This window comes from Podarcis erhardii (genome assembly GCF_964252035.2).
Source record: "Podarcis erhardii genome assembly, chromosome: 14".
Lineage (NCBI taxonomy): Eukaryota > Metazoa > Chordata > Lepidosauria > Squamata > Lacertidae > Podarcis > Podarcis erhardii.
The window spans coordinates 39,927,747-39,948,408 of NC_138503.1; the positions used below are offsets into that span (position 1 = coordinate 39,927,747).

At 44.3% G+C, this 20,662-nt stretch overlaps 2 protein-coding genes across 3 annotated transcripts in view; one reads left to right on the forward strand and one right to left on the reverse strand.

Annotated features, from left to right (window-relative positions):
- PDXDC1 (pyridoxal dependent decarboxylase domain containing 1) overlaps nt 1–17,888 on the reverse strand; it is a 44,172-nt gene extending 26,284 nt beyond the window's left edge. The window contains exon 1 of one of the 2 annotated variants that reach the window (XM_081839709.1): nt 17,675–17,888. Coding sequence is in view for 1 of the 2 variants with exons in the window: in XM_081839708.1 (XP_081695834.1) it covers nt 9,712–9,732 (21 nt within the window). In the remaining variant the exon portion in view is untranslated. Of the gene's footprint in view, nt 1–9,711; nt 9,946–17,674 lie in introns of those variants that run through there. The other variant, XM_081839708.1, reaches the window with a different exon arrangement.
- Nucleotides 11,565–18,489, forward strand: MPV17L (MPV17 mitochondrial inner membrane protein like). Its single transcript, XM_081840118.1, has 5 exons — nt 11,565–11,743; nt 12,366–13,301; nt 14,651–14,721; nt 17,035–17,064; nt 18,249–18,489. The coding sequence occupies exons 2-5, from the start codon at nt 12,995–12,997 to the stop codon at nt 18,426–18,428; spliced, it is 588 nt and encodes a 195-aa protein (XP_081696244.1). The 5' UTR covers nt 11,565–11,743; nt 12,366–12,994; the 3' UTR covers nt 18,429–18,489.
- The last annotated feature ends 2,173 nt before the right edge of the window (nt 18,490–20,662 follow it).

The window sequence follows — 20,662 nt, forward strand, 5'->3', positions numbered from 1 at the left end:
GGGTTTTAATCCAGTTTTTAAAATGACAGCAGAGAGACAGCATTTTACAGATGCTGTAATGCATTGCTTGGTTGCAGAAGCTCTAGGAAGTTTATTCCCAATGGTCTGTAGGCATCTATTATCAAGATACTCCAAGTGGAAGGCAGAACTCCCAAAGGATCCAAATTAATCTCTCCCTGCTTGCAAGTGCTCCTCTCACCAGATGATCAATCACTGATGTGAGAATGATTCCTTGTGGGTTCAGTTTCAAGGTAAAAACCAGAGAGTCTATTTATTTGGAGTTCCTAACTTTGTGGTGCTCCCATTTCCACTGAACATGCCTATGCAACATGCAGTTTAATGTCTTCCACTGAAATGAAGGAAGGAGTTGCTTTATCAAATGTTCAGCATCTGGAACAGATCATGGGACTGGGTTTTAGACAACTGCACAAATGAAGAGCATAAGAACAATCTTCAGACTACAGTCCATCTAGTCCAGCAATCTTTTTATACCACAGCCAACCAGAAGCAAGAATGCTATAAAATGTATATTTTCAGGTATTTATACACACATGCAGTATCTAGAAGTAAGCCCCAATAAACACAATGAGATTGACGTCAAGAGTAAAAATGTGGAATATTGCACCATTGACCACACCTTTTTACACTGTCATCTTTGAAAACGTTTTGGTAGTACCACTGGCAAAACTTTACATCAACTTCTACCAGTTTTCCAACATGATAAAATATTCAAAGGCTATGTGCACTGCCTTAAAATACAACCTGCCCCAGAATCCTGAAGTCATCTCAATGATGAAAACAATAGCATGGTTTGATTACAAAAAAAATAAGTTTTACATTAAGAATATTACGAACAATAGCCTTTATGGAAAATGTAATTATACAAGCATGCATGTGCACACTCTGAAACAAACTGTTGCCATGTTGGCCTCGAAGAATGAAAAAGACAATGGGATTGAGAGCAGTGAGAAGTTTCAGGGGAGCAGTGCTTTCACTGAAAGGAGATAGAACTGGGGATATGCAAATATACAGGTGGAAGATACAAAGAAACAAGCGGCATGCACACCTGCTAGGGAGTAGGTCTGTTACTACAGGCCATTTTCAGGAAGCCACACCTATCTGCCGTGTACCTGACATGTATGACATCACGTGTAAATGAGTAGGTGTGGTTTCAAAGAAACAAGTGGGAGCTTAAAGTGATCTCCCAATTATTCCTTTGCTGGAGCAAGGTGTTCCCCCACCCACCCACCAGCTGATGAGCAGTCGGAATGTGCCTGGCTCAAGTAGGGTGAAGCAGTTTCCTTTCAATAGAAACAGAATGTCCCTCCCAGCACTGTGATTTGAAACCCCCGTTTTCAGGACTTCAAAGTGCAGTGGAGCCTTTCAAACAGCCTTCATGATGAAGTCTGAAGCAGCATCATGGGGACTATTTGAAAGCCCTTTGTACATATCTCCAGAGCATGGGAATGTTTACAAAGGGCTGTTTGAAAGCCCTGCATTGTGTTTAGAAGTCCAGAGACAATCAGGGTTTCAAAGTGGGACTGACAGGTAGACAACCATACCCACCTGCCAAATTTGGCCTGCTAGTGGTCAGGGAGATTAAGATCTGGACATGGGCCAAAGAAGTTTCCCCACCCCTGTGCGGCCTCATGTAAGATCGCCATAGGGAGGCACTCAGCACCTGAAGACACTTCCAGTCTTTCCTCCATCTCTCACTTGCTCTCTGATCACTTTAATTCCATACATTTTAAAGCACATGACTTCCTCCAAAGAATCCTGAGGGTTGCCGTTTGCCCCACAGAGTACTACAATTCCCAGCACCCGTAACAACCTACAGCTCTCCAGATTCTTTGGGGGAAGCAATGTACTTTAAATGCATATTGTGGATGTGAGCTGCCCACATACAAGTGCACATACCCCTAACCTATATCAGCCCTTTCTATAAATGTATGTGCCATTTTTTTCAAAGCTCTGATTAACTCTCAATGGAAATCTCCCAGCTACAGTACTTCCTAATCATTCATGAGCTCACATTAAAGAAACATCAACCACCTAACTTAGACAGTTAGCCAGTGATATACCTAACAACAACAACAAGAAGCAGCAGCAGCAGCCGCCAGACAGCCATGATAATCATTTACCTTTCAACATAGTACATATTGTAGATGTATACTTTACACATTAAAAATGTTCTCACTGCAAAATGTGAAGTAAGACTGCAACATAACAAGTGTCTGAAAACACTTGTGCATGCTTGGTGGTAAACCTGGGTTGATTTGAAGATTTGCAGGTGTCCTGAGAGTCAGACTAGAATCAGGGCAATTCAGCCACGAAGCTCACTGAGTGTCTGTGGACCAGACACTATCTCTCAGCCAAACCTACCTCACAAAGTTAATGTGAGAGAGCCATGAATGCTGCCCTGAGCTCTTTGGAGGAAGGATGAGATAAAAATACAAATAAATAGCATGTAAGTTAAGTCCAAAGATCAACCGCTTTGGAGAAAGAATGGGATAAAAATACAAATAAATAGCATATAAAGCTAAGAGTCCAACGATCAATCTGTTCTCACAGTCCCCTTTCCTCATTATTTCTCTTGAAGCTTCCTCTTCCATTCACTATCCCGTAAAAGACTTAATACAGCCAAATGCTTTCCTTAAGAACAAATATGTGGCAGTAGAAGAGGAGGAGGAGTTTGGATTTTATATCCCACTTTATCACTACCCGAAGGAGTCTAAAACCGGCTAACATTTTCCTTTCCCTTCCTCCCCCACAACAAACACTCTGTGAGGTGAGTGGGGCTGAGAGACTTCAGAGAAGTGTGACTAGCCCAAGCTCACCCAGCAGCTGCATGTGGAGGAGCGGAGACGCAAACCCAGTTCACCAGATTACAAGTCTACTGCTCTTAACCACTACACCACAATGCATTACCTCTTCTTTCATTTCACCCATCAAATCCACAGTGGATCTCCATTCTGTTCTTTTAACACCCTTTCTCCTATGCTGAGAATGCCAGCAAGATACCAATTAGCTGGTTTGCAATCTAGCCAGACAAGTTTTGTTTTCAACTCAAGTCTGCTTCACTTATCACAAAGTTCTATACAGAAAGCTCTTCAGTGTAGGAATTAGAATGCAATATGCCTATAGGTAATTCCGCACAGGCATTTTTTACAAAGTACAGTTGCAAGTAGTGGCTGTTTCTGTGCGTGTATGTTGCTTGTGTGCGTGCAGGACAAGAAACTGTATGCGTGCGACTGTCATACATTAGTTTTATACAAATTCCTCTAAGATTTTTATTTATTATTAAATGCTTTGATGCCATGGTTTGAGGCTCTTTTTGTTATTACAACATCCTGATATTTTAAAGATAAATTAGTATAATCCCCCTTCTTATATATACACATACACACACTAAAACAATTCCTTATTTGTTTAAAATGTATTTACAAATGTACTGCTATTTCATTATACTTGCTTCTACTTCCTTGTTACACAGAGTACTTTTTTAAAAGATTCATCCTTCAGTTTTTTTCCAACAAAAACTATCATGATGTTGTGGGAGTAACAGAAAGAAAAAACCCAGAAAGAGTCTCAACCTATGACATCAAAGCATTTTTTTTTTTCACGAGACAGCAAGTGCTGTGAAAACAGTAAGCAGCTTTGAACACACCAGTTTCCTTATAGGAGAAAATGTCCTAAAATGGATTAATTCACCTGGACCAATGGAGATTTGAACTTTATTATTATTAAAAAGAAGATACCTCAAAGGTCCCCCACCCTCCATCAGCCATACTGATTTGGGTGGTCAGGACAGAATGGCAAATTCAATTCAGTTTTTTTAAAAACCAATTTCTCAAACATACACAAGGTCAAGATAGGTAAGTTTCAGACAATAATGCCTGCAGTATGTCACTCCCTATGGAGTAAAATTGTTATGTCTGTGTTCACACGTACATTATTGGTGGATGGGAGGACAAAGAAGTCACCCACATCTCAGCCAACCCATGTTTTATTGTCAACTCAACTGCTGTGGAATTTTGCATATATTGAAACGCAGGCTACAAATATCCTAAAGTTATAAAAAAGTGGGCAAGCAACACAACTATGGGGATGCTGTTGCTGAGTTAGTAGACTGGATGGCACAGTGACGGCTTCCTAGAGACTGCTCAGTGGGTTCCATGGCTATGCCTGCAAAAAGTGATGTCCCACCAATGCATTGCCACCTCCTCCATCAATTTCAGGGGATCCAGCTCTATGGTTTCCTGGTCCTTCTGGGCAACAGACTTGTGGCATTACCCTACCTAACTCAGCTCTCCATGGCTGCAGTCCCTGCAATTTACCCATCAAGAATGTCGCTCCCCCCCCCACTAGACATTCAAGAATTCAGCACTGAAATAGGATATGCTTAGAATTGCACCAGCTAAGAAAGGCATCAGCAGTGGCAGTAGAGGGCATGCTAACTTGCTACCCACCCCACCAAAGAACCTTGGCCTCTGCAAATGTGGATAAACAAGTTTGTTTGAAATCTTGATTCCATAATGACAGTACACTTCCTGTTAATTAGAGCTGCTCCATATCCCCCCAAAATAAACATAGAAGTATGCTTTTATCCTCAGCATGATGGCTTTTACACGTATTTTTAGATCAACCCATTAGATGCACCCAGAATTATTTAAGCAGGTAACAGACCTAATGTTAATGGGGGAAATATCCCACTATATCAACTGGCAATTGAATTTTCATTTCTTAAGCAGAGTACTCCTGAAGTATCTCTAATCCTTCAGAATCAAGAACTACAGTCACATTTCTGTTACTCTTTGGTCAAAACGGCTTTCAAACAGAGTCACTCCAAAAGCTGTTAAAACATAGGAGACTCTGAATGTAATTGTCTGAACGTTCACTACTTTAGGGCATGAAGAAGATGGATCTCTAGCTCACTTGCAATACATAGGCAAGAGTGTCCAACTTGGAACAAATTATTAATAGCAAGTTCTTTATATAAATAAAAATATATTCTACCATGCTCAGCTTTGTGATAATTGTTTATTTCTCAGTCTTCACGGTTTTAACTTGTAAAACAGGAGCATTTGGTGGTTGCTTAGAACCAGGTTTTTTTCTCACTCATGCTGGCCAATTTTAAGACTTTTAAGTTAGTATCTCTCATTAATCTGCAGTTCACTTTGAGTGTAGATTTGTAAGCAGCATGTAGTTCAACCCTGTGCACAGCTCATGGAGGACTATGAAGTCTTCCTCCAAAGATCTCAATGGTCGGACAGGCAGACAAAGGATGAAGTGCACCTGAAGATGTTATCATTACAAATTAATGCAATACCATTGAACCTGGCCCAGAAACACAAGTGCAGCAGGTGCAAGCTTTTTATGTGTGTTTGTGCATATGTTAAAGAGAGCAAAATGTGTGATGAGACCAAGGTCCCTCATGTGGCCTTGAAAATAAAAATCAGCAGCATCTTTTAAATCCTGCCTTAGAACACCACACTAGGTACAACACCTGGATTTTCTCTGCTTGTCTATGGTATGTAAGATTATCTATTCTATATATAGCTACACAAACATGAGTGAGAAATACTGCAGAAAAACAGTAAGGATGCCTGGTTGTACTAGTACAATTATTCCTTCCAGTTCCCTGGTGACATGTTGAACTGGTCTCTGCCACAATCCAACAGCTGCTCTTGTTTCCACAGGTTTATTGTGCTAGAAAGAAGCTGCCCCAGAAACATTTCTAAAGAATGACTCACAAAACAAGGCGACAGAAACTTCTGAGTTCTAACAGGGGTACTTTTTAAAGCAGGGGTCAGGGAACCTCATCTGTTCCCAAATGTGGCCCTCCAATTATCTCTGTTCAGCCCTTGGGATTTTGCAGAGTCTGCAGTCCTCTCCAGGTCATGTCCCCTCTCCCCAGGGGACAGCCAACAGTGGCCCTGTTCCATGCCCTTCTTGAATGCTTTTGCCTCGCAATACAGTAATGTGTTTTGCCTGTGTTTCTTCCTTGCCTGGTTAGAGGATGTGTGCTTGTGTGTAGAAACCTCTGACTTTTGAATGGCTGGAATGTAGCCTACCATACAAAAGTAGGAGCCAAATCCAGGGTTCCAGCCACAGTGTTCTCTGACCCTGCCCACCACCAGCATGTGGCCCTGGAACATTCACCTTGAGGGTTTATGGTCCTTGGGATGGAAGAGTTTTCCCTCCCCTGTTTTAAATTCCACTCCCCTGTTTTAAAGACATCCCCATGAAGAAAGAAAGTATTTGTGAGAGCTGGTCCTTTTGAAATTCCACTCTGTCCTTATGTTCCAAGATTCATAGGGAGTAAGTTCTGCCTTGAACATTTTAGTAGTACATATTTCTCTAACAGCAAGTGACAATGTGCATCTCAAAATACCAGTAGATTACACAAAGAACCCAAGTTTATAAACTTCTTTTGTTGCAATGGACAGATCCTATTAATTTTAATTTCTCAAATTTTGCATAGATTGTTACATAGCTCTTACTAATGAACACACTTGGCTGCCTCAGAGTTAAAAACAGTATTCCCCCCTCACCTACCCACATTTTAAAAAAACACACACAACAACCAATAAAGAACGGGAGAAATAAGTATGAAACTAACTCCCCACTAAAAAAGGAGGCAACTTAAACTTTATAGTTATAAATACATATTTTATAACTACATACATATAAGCAGGGAAAGGGCAATTTAAAAGGGAAGCCATCTTCTTGCCCTGCCCTTCTGCACCAAATCCCACGCAATATCCCCAGTGTTTGTCGCAAGCACCCCACAGCTTCTTTAAAAGGTTATCTATGTTAGCCTGTTGCTAGTTCTCAAGAACAGAAGAGCAGGAAAACCTGTTTGATGACTGTACTACTTCACACAACAGGTAGGGGCTCACATGATTAAGTGCCCGTAAACAAACACAAGTTAACGATCCCTGCACACAGAAAACAAGCATGTCATAAAGGTAAGACTAGAACAAAAAGCTACAGGTGTGTGTTTATGTTTTATAGAGACACATTCTCCTGTAAGGAGTATATTTGGCCTTGAAATAATGATGATATGGATGTTAAGCTGCCTAATATGGAATCAGACTGTCAATCCATTCTGACTGGGAGCAGCTCTACAAAGTTTAAAGAAGGGTCTCCCCCAGCCCTCCTACCGGAGATCTTTTTTACAGGAAATGCCACGAATTTAACCCACAACCTCATACACGCCAACCCATGGAGCTACTGCCATTCCTCACAAAACGTGACACTGTCTTATACCATGTCAGAACACTGGCCCACCTAACCATTCTGTCATCCACTCTGTTCTGACGAGCTGTGGCTTCCCAAGGACTGAGGCCCCCCACTCCCAGCACCTTCTAGCCATGTTTATTATATTGGGAGAGGCCAAAGTTCTGGATTTTCCCATGGAGCCGTGGCACAACCCCATTGTAATGTGAACGTAGGAAGCTGCCTTATACTGAACCAGACCATTGGTTCATCTAGCTCAGTACCGTCTGCGCTGACTGGGAGCAGTTTTCCAAGGTTCAAGTTAGGATTGCTTCCCAGCCCTGCCTGAAGATGCTGGTGATTGAACCTGAGACCTTCTGAATGCAAAGTAGATGCTGTACCACTGAGCATTACACTTCTGCACATAGGAAGAAGCCTGATGTTGGGTGTGCCAAACTCAAGTATTAACTGCTTTGCTGTGACTGACATCAGCTTTCAGCACCTGCTACCTGACATCCATTTAACTTGAGATGCAAGACATTGAACCTGTGACTTTACAGATCAACTCAATGAGCTGTGGCCAGGCAGCTTATGTGTATATGAAGCAACTGATGCTGAGTCAGACAACTGAGTTCATTTTGCCCACTATTCTAACTGGCATAGATGTCTTAAACTTTAGAGGTCATTCCCAGATGTAACAATGACTTGCCTCAGTTATAAGGGAGCTTGATATATTCTATTTGATGGCTTACATCACTATTATTACATCAAGGCCTTTGGCAGTTCCTGTGAGAGAGAATATGTGGTAGACAGCCTGCATAAACAGTCTCTCGCTTTAAGCCAATATGTAAAATATTGACACATAAATAGAATTTAAGGTTTTTTCCTGCTTTTTTCTGTGAATGAGACTGCTTCTTTTTTTAAAAAAATCTGTGTGTTTCCAGCTGGATTGCAGGGCTTACCTGAGAGATTTTGCTGCCTGAGGCAAAGGACAAATTGCCACCTCATTCTACCATTGTACAAAAACTGGCAAGAATAACAGCTGAATCACACTTTGACAGTGGCAATAATAGCATCTTCCTCCACTGCACCTGAGGTCAGAAGCCTAATTTAGGAGGGTGCAGGGCAGATCACATGGCACATGCAGCTCTGTCCATTCCCCATCCTTCATCATCTGTTGTGCAAGGCTTTTGCCTCACACTGCCTAACGGTAGGGCCAGCCCTGCTCGATTGCAAGCTAGGTTGGATATATTATACATAGATAAGATATGATTCTTGCCAGATAGATGGATAAATAAAATAAATGCCTATCAAGCAATATTCAGCACTAAGAATGAGGGTTCCTCTTTCTCCTCTCCTTTTGGTTTTAAAAACCTCAAAAACAAAGCCTGAAATATATTAAATGCATATGCTAATGGTAGCACCACTTTCACAGTGCCATCCTAGACACATCTACTCAGAAGTCGGTGCAATTTACTTCAGTGGGACTAGCTCACTTCCATGAGTATAGGATTGGAGTCTCAAGGAGGTGGCCTTCTACCACTTGAGCTATGCCCCACTACTACCCTAAGAAGAAGAACCATTGTCAATGGTTAATATTATGATGATTATTAATGTTGCTATTATCTGCCTATTTAACAACAGTACATATACACATATGCATTTGTTACAAGGTTGTATCCAGACTTAGTCCTTCCGAAATTAATGCATGACTAACTCAGGATCCAGCCCAAGCTCATCAAAAATGTTGCTTTAAAAATAAAATATTTGTATATAATATGTGTGTGTGTGTGTGTGTGTGTGTGTGTAGTCAACAAACTCATATAACATACACACGTATATATTCTGCACACACTATATGCTATGTGTGTAATATGCTCTACACACATGTGCTTACAGATGTGCTTCCATATGCGTATATGTTTTATATATATATGTGTGTGTGCATAAACAGTATTACAAACACAAATATGTCTGAAGTATATATGTATACATATATTACACACATGTATGTGTATAATATATGTATACATATATGCTTCTGCACACACACATATATAACACAATATATGTATGCACACACACTCATAAATATGTGTGAGCATGTACATATGTGTGCATATGTGTTTGACTATATATTACACAAATATGTACTGCATACAAATACAGTATACATATATATGCATGTATATGTGTGTGAATATATGTTATAGGAATTCTAATGACTGTGTGTGTGTATATGTATATGCGTGTGTGTGTGTACACACATATATGCGCGCGCACACACATCTATAAACCTCTCTACACGCATTTGCAAGGCTGCTGACTGTGGACCGTCGTCTGGAGCAGCGACCACCCCCTGTCACGATTTCCCCTCGGCCCCCACCCCTGGCACCGCGGACCCTTCCTCCTCCGCCCCGTCCCTGCGTCCCTGCCTCCCTGCCCGCCCTCCGCCTTCCCCGCCTGAGACACTTCTGAGGCAGAGCCGACCTTCTCCAAGGAGCTCTCCATGGCCGGAGGTTCTTCAGCGGCAGCTGCGGCGGCGGCTGGTTAAAGGCCCCCCGTCTCCTCCTCCTCCTCCTCCGCCCTCCTCTCCTCAGAGCACTTCCGCCTTCGCTTCGGCCTCAGCCGGCTCCACGTTGGCAGGGCTGACGGAGTGCCAGGCGGCGGCTGAGGGAAGAGAGGGCGGGGCACGTGACGGCGACCAGGACGAGGGGAGGGAAGTTACGCGCGCTCACCTAGGAGACGGGAGCCCCACAGGCTTCCGTACCGCCTCTGATTGACAGAGGGCGCAAGAGCCCCACAGGCGCGGGCCTCGTGGGGCATACCAAAAATGAAACCTGGGGGGGGGTACACCGGATAGTGGGAACGGGAACGGAAAGCTTAAAGGTCTCTTAAAACTGCTGTGATGAATGAGAGACGGCTCGCCTATTAGAGCTGCGTTCGCGCCTCTAAAAGTTAGCGCCCCCATCTCTTGACCCCGAGCTGCCGCCCCTTCTGTTTATAATGGAACATTCTCCAAGAAGGCGATGACGGAATCCGTGCCGGCTGAGCCTGCGCACTGGGCTGGTGACACGGCGAGATCGGCTGACGAAAAGCTTAGGTTGAGAGTTCGAGTCCCGCCTTCGGCCGCGTAGATTCATTAGGTTGTAGCTTTTTCATGGAGGACAAAGTCCTCTCATCTCTGTTTGTATTGAGCCTGAGAGGACGTTGGGTTTTGTGCAGTAACCAGCTATAGCAGCTTGCTTCTGAGTGAAAGCAGCAAGCAGGGTTTGGAGCACCAAAGTCCTCTCCCCTCCTTTGGTTTCCAGCGAATGGTATTCAGAAGCATTGCTGCTTCCAACTGTGGAGGCAGAGCACAACCATCATGACTATTATCCCATGGATTGTAGCCAAAACTAGGTCTATTTAAATCAATGAACATGCCTCACAGGTTCATTAATTTAAATGGGTCTCCCCAGTGCTTTTTTCAGGAGTCACTCAAAGGTACACAGTACCGGCACCTCTTTGATACTCCATGGTGTTGAGTATCGGCACCTATTTTTCTAGAGAAAAAAGCACTGTGTCCCCACTGTGAGTATAAGTTGGATACAATCAATTTTTTTAAAGAACCATTATATCAACGTTGCCCAATATCTCGTTTGTAACTCCTGAAGGAGTATTTCATTTTGAAACACATGGAAGTAAAATAAAAAGCCTTGCACCTGTGCTTTGTTTTGATCCTATGAACTTGTTGCCCAGGATCCCTTTCAAATACACAGGGCTCCTACCACTAACCAAACTGAGGGCAAAGGACTTCCCTAAAGATGAGATAGGTAAAGGTAAAGGTACCCCTGCCCGTACGGGCCAGTCTTGACAGACTCTGGGGTTGTGCGCCCATCTCACTCAAGAGGCCAGGGGCCAGCGCTGTCCGGAGACACTTCCGGGTCACGTGGCCAGCGTGACATCGCTGCTCTGGCGAGCCAGAGCCGCACACGGAAACGCCGTTTACCTTCCCGCTGGTAAGCGATCCCTATTTATCTACTTGCACCCAGAGGTGCTTTCGAACTGCTAGGTTGGCAGGCGCTGGGACCGAGCAGCGGGAGCGCACTCTGCCGCGGGGATTCGAACCGCCGACCTTTCAATCGGCAAGTCCTAGGCGCTGAGGCTTTAACCCACAGCGCCACCTGCGTCCCAAAGATGAGATACTTGTAGATAAAAAAGACCATTCAGAAAAAGCGATATACTCTCCCAAAGGATGCTAGGGGAACAGATACTCCCCTTGACTTTGCCAATGTCTCAAAACTGAGCGGTGCTGCCACACTGTGGTGAGAAAAAGTGATCCCATAGCGGTTATGAGTGATCTGGAGTCTTGTGGCCGCTCCTCTTAAAAGACCAAACCACATTTATTTACTTATTACATTTATATCCCTTTCCTGCGTGGAGCTCAAGGTAGTTCACATGGTTATCTTCTTCCCCATCGGCATCCATCACTACCAATCCTGTGAGGCAGGTTGGGCCGAGAGATTCTGACTGGTCCAAGGTCCACCAGTGAGGTATGCTACAGCAGCAGCAAGAATTCTCATCACAAAGCATTGGAAGACACAAGACCTACCCACCTTGGAAGAATGGCAGATGCAAGTAATGGACTACATGGAATTGGCGGAAATGACTGGCAGAATCTGAGACCAGGGAGAAGAGTTGGTGGAAGAAGACTGGAAGAAATTTAGAATCTATCTACAGAAACACTGCAAAATTATTGAATGTTAATCACGTTGGAATGAAACGAAGTGGTTCTAGTAACTAGGCAAAACAAGAATGTGTAAGAATGGAGTGATATTAGATGAAAATTTGAAGTTATAATAGGTGAGGATAAAAAATTAAGGGTAAACAAAGAGGGTATGGATTTGCTGAATAAATTTTCTAAATGGAATACAAAAATGGGAGGTGTGAGGAAGTCATGAAAATAAGTAAAGGAATGGTATGATATTAGAAAGAGGGATTTATATATATATTTTTTTAATTGTGTGTATTTTTTTCTTTTTTTTTCTTTTTTCTTTTTACGCTGTTTTTGGGTTTTTGTACTTTTTGTGTTTTCTGTTTAATGTTTTGTAACCTTTCTCTTGTTGAAAACTTAATAAATATTATTCAGGGAAAAAAACAAGGTCCACCAGTGAGTTTCATGGTGGAGCAGGGATTTGAACCCTGGCCTCCGGGGTCCAAGTCCTCATTTCATGGTGCATATTTGGGCGCGCACCCCTCTGCAGGGTGCAGGGAGCTGGGTGGGTCGGTGTGCCATAACTACGCCATAGCTGTCAACCTTCCCTTTTTTGCGGGGAATTCCCTTATTCCAGTGCCAATGTTTCCCGCTGCTATCCCGGATTGTTAGATATCCCGTAGACTGTCCCCGGGACTGGCGAGGCTGCTGATCCCTTATTTTCAAATCTGAAAGTTGACAGCTATTTACTACGCGTGGCGAGTGAGGAACCTGGGTCCCCATTTTCACGTAGCTGTGAAGCAGCAATCGGGATGATCTTGGGCCAGTAGCACCAGTATCTCGGCATAACCTACCCCGCAGGGTTGTTGGGTGGCGGGGAACCTGATCCCCTGCCTGGCCCAAAAACGGGGGTGGCGGCGGCGAGGAAGCGGCCGTGCGCGTCGCCTGCGAAGGGGGGAAAGGAGGCAGGGACTGAGGCGTCTCCCTCCGGCGAAGGAGGAGGAGCAGGAGCTGCAAGGGCGAGGGAGCCGGCCATGCGAGCCGGCCGGCTTCCTTGAACCCCGAGCTGGGCGAGCGATGGCCCTGCTGGGCCGCCTGGTGCGGCGATCGCCCTGGCTGTGCAACGTGGCGCTCTACGGGAGCCTCTTCGCGGCGGGCGACGCGGCGCAGCAGCGGCTCCGGCGCCGGCCGGGCCAAAGCGCGGACTGGGCGCAGACGCGGCACGTGGCGCTAGTGGCGCTCTCCTTCCACGGCAACTTCAACTACGTGTGGCTGAGGGCGCTGGAGAGGCTGCTGCCCGGCCGGGCGCCCGGCGCCGTGCTGGCCAAAGTGCTGTGCGACCAGCTCATGGGCGCGCCCATCGCCGTGCTCGCCTTCTACACCGGTGAGTGAGGCCGCGAGAGGGGGAGGACGGAGGGGGCCAGGTCCGGAAATGGCAGCTGTGCCTCTGAGCGCACGCAGAGTGCAGGGAGCCAGCCAGTGCTGGATTTACCTATAAGCTAAACAAGCTATAGCTTAGGGCCCCACTATCTTGCCCCCTCCCCCCCCCCAAAATTTCACTATTAATATACTTCTTCTTAATTGTATTTCAGTTCAACAATTGCTTTGATAAAATACATATTTTGTTATGTGCAAATGGCTTTAGATACCCATGAGGTCCATAAATTACCATATAGCATATATTCAACACAAAAACCAGGACAATTTGTCATTGACAAAGGACAGCTGGACATATAAAGGGCTCCATTACCTTCAGTAGTTTAGGGCCTCATCAAACCTAAACTCAGCCCTGGTGGAGCACTCAAAAGCATCCTTGCCCGACCTGGTTATGCTGGTGTTGGATTGCTTTATTGCATTTCTAGCGCACCTTTTTCCTCCTCCAAGGAGCTCAAGGTGCCATACATGGTTCTCTCTGCTCCTCATTCAATCCCCACAACCATCCTGTGAGATAGGCAGGTAGGTTGGTTGGTTAGGCACCCTGTGAGCTCCGAGAAGGCATTTGAACCCTGGTATTCCGGGGTCCTAGTCCACTACTCTATAACCACTACACTGGCTCTTCATGTGCACTGAGTTTGGACTATGACTCATATCAGCTGCAGCCAGTACAGACTTGCTGGTTGTAGCCAAGGAGACAGATAAATTACCATTCTCAGCAGCATGGATGAATGGTCCAAGGCACTGGATTAAGGCTCCAGCAGCTGCCAGCCTGTGTAGACAAGATTGAGCTCGGTGGACCAAGGCTCAGTGGACCTAAGGCAGGTTCCTATGTTAGGGAGTAAGGCCGCAGCTCACTGGTACAGCATCTGCTTTGCCTTCAAACATCCCAGCTTCAGTCCCTGACATCTCTTTCTGAAATGTTGGACAGCTGCTGCAAGCCAGTGTAAAAAATACTGGGCTAGGTGGATCTGACTTGGGCAGATTCTTGTGTTCCTATGTGAGGTTTTTTAAAAAAAGAAATGGGTGGGGGACAGGAAGCAACTAATTCAAGAAATTAGGTTAGAATTGACAAGTTCAAGATGTGACTTTAACATGAAGCCATGCATTAAAAATAATAATAATTCAAGAGATCACAAGATACATATTTTATGGCAAGACAAACATGCTATTCAGGATGCATTCAGAAGGAAATGGTTAGTGAAGCAGAAGTGTGTGGCATAGTATAAAATGCTGTGTAAATGAATTTCTAGTAGATTTTACTTGTATTCTGACTTTCCTTAAACATTTTGTGACCAGGCATGAGTATACTCCAGGGGAAAGAGGATGTCTTTGCCGACTGCAGGAATAAATTTTGGAATACCTATAAGGTAAGTGAATGCTGCATTGAACATGGTCCCATTACCACACACACCTTACAAGTATGCCCACCTTTTTACTTATTTACTTACTTACAGCATTTATACCCCAGCCTTTAGCCAAAAAGGCGCTTGGAGTGACTTCCAAAAATTATTTATTGGGCTTAACCTGCCCTCAGACTCATCATCAAAAGACATGACACATGAAGAAAAAGGGGAATACTTTAGGGAGGAGAAAAAAAGAAACTCAACTTACAGTGGTGGTTCTGGCTGTCTGGACCTCTTCCCGTCCCTCAAATTATGCACACATTACATGCAGAGCGCGTCCTGCTTTTGTAGTGAGGGGCAAAGAGATAGGTAAGATCCTTGGTCCCAGAGCTGACCACTGGAACTTTCCCCTCATCCTTTTGCCATTTGAGATTTCACCAAGTACTGTCCACTTGCATACAAGCCAGTTTTCACAGCTGCAAGGACTAGAAACGTGTTTTTAAGGACACAAACCAGTTGCTGTAAGTCTGCAAAGACTTACTGGGGTCATAAGCATTAAATTTTGTGATGAAGAGGCCCAGCCAGTAGATATGTGGGCAGGGTTGTATGGAGAGAATCAGTGCAGAAGACCCAGAACATAAATGGGGGCAGAAAGATATGTTGAAAGTTGTTCAGTTTTTAAACATATAAACACATTTTTTAAAAACAGGTAAACAAGAGCATCTTGATTGCTTGCTCTCCCTAGCAACTCAGGACATTGTAAGGGAGAAATGCATATATGTATTAGTAAGCAATTTCATAGAATATTGCCTGTATGCTTTTCCTTGTATCTCCACAACTGCAACGGCTGGAGTCTTGCCTTTTTCTTTTTAATGAAAGCTGAGCATGCAAGGTGTGGCTGTACCTCCACACAGCCCTTGCTTTTGTGGTCATGACATTGTTCATAACCAGTCTGCATTTCAGCTCTTACATCAAGCGTGCATTTATGTAACGCTCAGAAACGGTATTATGAGAGCAAGGAAGAAAAGAGTTTTGCAGGTGGTATGAAATAAATATGGTTGTTCAGAGGCGTTTGTCCTCTGTGGTTGAAGGAAGCATTTGTTCCTCTATACCTTTGTTTGCCAATCTGGCAAATGTGCGAGTATATCAGGTATCAAGTAATTTTTGCAGCCCACTATGCTGTGCTTGTTGTTCTCAATCTCTCTGGGATTCTTAAAGTGGCAGTTTGAGGATTATCCACCTTCCCGCTTGGACAACTGCGCTATACATTTAAATAAAGCAGGACCATACCACTTTAAACAGTCATGACTTTCCCCAAAGGATCCTGGGAACTGTAGTTTGTTAAGGGTGCTGAGAGTTGTGAGGAGACCGTGTTCCCTGTTCACAGCCGCCATCTGTGCTTTAACAATCCATCCCTCTTCCCAGGGAACTCTGGGAATTGTAGTTCTCTGAGGGGAATTAGGGGACCTCCTTTGGGTTGCGTAATATGATATCCAATGTAACAGTGGCACTAGCAGAAGCTGATTTTAGCAGGAAATAGCCAGGCTACCATAACCAGCCACAAGAATCATGTTGGCTTCTTGGCCTTTTTTATGAGAGCCATTCTGCTAGCACAGCTAGTACACCACTAAGGGACTTTAACTTAGCAGAGCATTGAATTCCACCCATCTATGTTGTTGTTATTTCATTTTATGACGTACAGGAAACAGAGAGAACAATGTTCACAACAGATGAAAATTAGAAGATGGAAAACAAAACTATAAAATAGGCACATGGAATGAATAGTTGAACACGAGTTAAAATAACAAAGTAAAAATAAAGACTATCAACACTATCAGGTCATCAAGTTTAGTTCCAGATTTGCCGGGCTTGTGACGAGGGTTACCTTGAAAATGATGGTTCCGCTGTATATGTCATAAAGGAATGCCAAACCATGTAAAAGGTGTCTGGAGGTTCTAGTCTTGTTGAAATCTCAAATTATGCGTGGCTTTCTCCAGTATATCTCAGAGTAAGCAGTACCAAGCATGCAGCATGAGATTTTTGGCTGTTTTCCATTGCAATTACTATTTGTGCTGCCAAGATAATCTATAATCATAGAATCTTAGAGCTGGAAGGGACCCAAGGGTCATCTAGTCCAACCCCCTGCATTGCAGGAATCTCGGCTAAAGCATCCATGACAGATGGAGAGTCTCATGGGAGTTTCTTCCACTGACGATTCCAAGACCAGTTATTTTGACAATGTGTTTACATTGGTAACTCTCATCTATTCTGATGGATTTTTTGTGGTACTTTCCCCTCTCAATTAACTACTTTAAATATATTTTGCTTTTGTTTCAGACTGGGCTGATGTACTGGCCTTTTGTGCAGGTGAGTTTAAATTTGCCTTCCACCTCCTTAGAAACTCACGACGAAGATAACAGCAGCAGCTACAACAATGTGCTCATCAACACAGCCAGAAGATTGCCCTGATGCATTCTTCACCACAACCCCATATCTCTAGTTCCGGTGTCTGGGGTTGTTGAGCAGCCAGAAACCTCCTATCTGTGTCCCCTTTGAAAATTCAGCTGTCCCTGTTATTTCAGCAGCAGGAGATGCATTCCTTGGATGCTGGATCTGCTGTTCCCGTGGATCCTGCCGCCTGAGGCGGCTGCCTCTCCTAGCCTCATGGGTCGGCTGGCCCTGACTGTGGCAGCCACCCCTTGATAATGTAACCCTCATGGGTTACCTCATGACCCGATTTCGGTTCTTTAAAATTAAGACTCACCCTGTCAGTAACACTTGAGACATCTACTATTATATCCAGCAGCAAGGATTTTTTCCCACATGGGAAGGGAAAACCTGTTTTGAGGCAATTTGTAAACAAAACCGGAATTTTATTTAAACACACAAGGCAGGCTGTAGCTTAGTGGTCACTCTGATAAGGCCCAATACTTTGTTTCAGTAAAAAACCTATTTGCAGATATAGTTAAAAACGTACTTAAAGCTCATAATTTAAACCTCTCTCTAGAATAGTTATTGGTCTTGCACTACAAGTAAAACAGTCCCTTTCTAGAATCTTTACATTGCCCTTAGAAAACAATCTGGGTTGCCCTGCCTAGCTAGCTGCCAATTTGACCATAACTGGGCTCTAAACTGATTTCTATCTCATCACTTTCCAAGCCCTATCCTACAGTTAAGCCCTATATCCACTCTGACAGTTAAGCCCTATCTGACAGTTTAACTGTCAAGTTACAGCTCTCCACTCCCTCCTGATTGAATGACACTCCAGCTCTGATTGGTTTCTTGGTCACCAGGAGGCTGGCCCAAGGCCCATCCATCAAAGAGACCAACATAAATAAATTCTCCTTGGCTTACTGCCATTCTGTTTCCCTTTTCAAAGCTTTTAGAACACCAGATTGAAGTACTGTAGTTTTTAACTACAGTAAAATCCTAGAGCTCATTTTGCAGCAAGTTGGACCTGCAACAAAGATGATAAGGTGAAGGCTCTGATATTTCTTTGGTGCGTTTAACTCGGTTTCTTTCTGTTTTTCTTTTTTCTTTCCCCCAAATAGCTTTCCAACTTCAGCCTGGTTCCGGTGCATTGGAGGACAGCATACACTGGCCTGTGTGGTTTTATCTGGGCAACTTTCCTGTGCTTTTCCCAACAAAGCGGTGACGGAACTGCAAAATCAGTTTTCTTGTTGTTCCGAGGCAAGAAACCTGACACGGATGAGATGCCGCCAGGGAAATAAATATATTGCCAGTTCAAAGCATCCCTCACCTGTCAGGGAGGCAGCGAGCTGCGTTGGCAGATGAGAGTGTGTATGAAGGTAGAACTCAAAGTGAACAAACTTGAGCATTTACGAAATGGTACCTTATTGCTGTAGGAATGCACTCAGCTAACTTTTCAGGTTGTAGCCAATTATTGGGCATGACTAACTTAGGCCCCTTAATTTTAATGCTTCTCCTCTGAGTGGGCTTTGACTGCCACCTATCCATTCTGCTGAGGGACGCGGGTGGCGCTGTGGATTAAACCACAGAGCCTAGGACTTGCTGATCAGAAAGTCGGTGGTTCGAATCCCTGTGACGGGGTGAGCTCCCATTGCTCGGTCCCTGCTCCTGCCAACCTAGCAGTTCGAAAGCACGTCAACGTGCAAGTAGATAAACAGGTACCGCTCCGGTGGGAAGGTAAACAGTGTTTCCGTGCGTTGCTCTGGTTCGCCAGAAGTGGCTTAGTCATGCTGGCCACGTGACCCGGAAGCTGTCTGCAGACAAACGCCGGCTCCCTCAGCCTATAGAGCGAGATGAGCGCGCAATCCCAGAGTCAGTCACGACTGGACCTAATGGTCAGGGGTCCCTTTACCTTTACCTATCCATTCTGCCAGTGCTATTTTTCTAGAAAAAGAGGTGCTGGAGCTCACCACGAACACCTCCCTTGTTCTCTTAGAATGGCAATGGTGCTGGAACTGAGTTCCAGCGAGTTCCAGCTGAAAAAAGCCCTGCATTCTGCAAAGAAAACTTTACTTCTCTTTTATTTCAGTCGCGGACTTGAGGGTTCAGTGTGTGCCTGTAGAATTGGGAACATAAAAAATGTGAACTACCAATCTATGGTTTAGGGCAGGATTGAGGAAGCTCTGTCTGGCTCTCCGGGCTTTTCCTGTACTGGAAAAGTACACCCCAGTCGCACTCTCTTCCCCCAAAATGATACCCTTCACTGTCGCTCCTTGAGTGCTTTTGCTTTGCTGTGATATGTTATTGAACTCTGATCATGCCTGTTGTTTGACTGGATGAAGGCTGTGTGCTATGTATAAGCCATGCTGTTGCACAAAGGTAGGACTTAACATTTGTTGCCGTACCCACATTTGGTTCTGGCCCTGCCCACCACCAGCATGTGGCCCCTAAAAGGTTATCCAGAAGGGAATATGGCCCCCAGGCTGAAGAAAGGTTCCCCACCAGTGTGGTGTAGTGGTTAAGAGCAGTAGTCTCATAATCTGGGGAACTGGGTTCGCGTCTCCGCTCCTCCACCTGCAGCTGCTGGGTGACCCTGGGCCAGTCACACTTCTCTGAAGTCTCTCAGCCTCACTCACCTCACAGAGTGTTTGTTGTGGGGGAGGAAGGGAAAGGAGAATGTTAGCCGTTTTGAGACTCCTTAAAGGGAGTGAAAGGCGGGATATCAAATCCAAACTCTTCTTCTTCTCCTCCTCCTCAACCCAGCCTTCTTCTTCTTCTTCTTCTTCTTCTTCCCACACCTGGTCTGGAGGGATACAGTCCATTGCAGTGCCTGATTTGGGTCTTTTTGTGCTTCATGTGTAAATCCAATCTTATGCACAGTTGCATCCTGCACCGTTGTAATTCAGCCTGTAATAATAATAATAATAATAATAATAACAACAACAATTAATAATAATAATTAATAATAATAATTAATAATAATAATAATTTATACCCCACCCATCTGACTGGGTTTCCCTAGCCACTCTGGGCAGCTTCCAACAATAGATTAAAAACACATTAAAACATCAGACACAAAAAACTTCCCTAAACAGGGCTGCCTTCAGATGTCTTCTAAACGTCAGATAATTGTTTATTTCTTTGACATCTGATGGAAGTAAGGGCCTATTCAAACTTGCCTTTTGCCCCACTCTTTTCAGCCAGAGGTCTGCACTTTAATGCTCTGTGTCTGAGTGTTTGTTTGTTTGTTTTTGCCCCAAGCTTTTCACATGAAAACTCACTCTTTGAAGCTGAATCGGAGCAAACATCAGCTTGGATTTTTTACTGCAGATTGAGATTTGCTCCGATTGAGCTTTAAAAAGCAGATTTTTGCGGAGAAAGCTCTGGAGCAAAAAACAGGGTGTTCAGATACACAGCTTTAAATGGCAGGCCATGCCTGGAAAGAACAGAGGTAAGGTAAGTGTGGATAAGTCCCATATGTCACATGGCCATATGTTTTTGCCTTTGACTGCAGTCAGCTCCTGCCATCCTTGCC

Excerpts from the sequence above, each read along its gene's own strand:
- MPV17L (XM_081840118.1), top strand. The coding sequence starts at position 12,995 with ATGGCCCTGCTGGGCCGCCTGGTGCGGCGATCGCCCTGGCTGTGCAAC. Across the intron at positions 14,722-17,034 it reads AATTTTGGAATACCTATAAG|ACTGGGCTGATGTACTGGCC; the intron begins GTAAGTGAATGC and ends CTTTTGTTTCAG. Across the intron at positions 17,065-18,248 it reads TGTACTGGCCTTTTGTGCAG|CTTTCCAACTTCAGCCTGGT; the intron begins GTGAGTTTAAAT and ends TCCCCCAAATAG.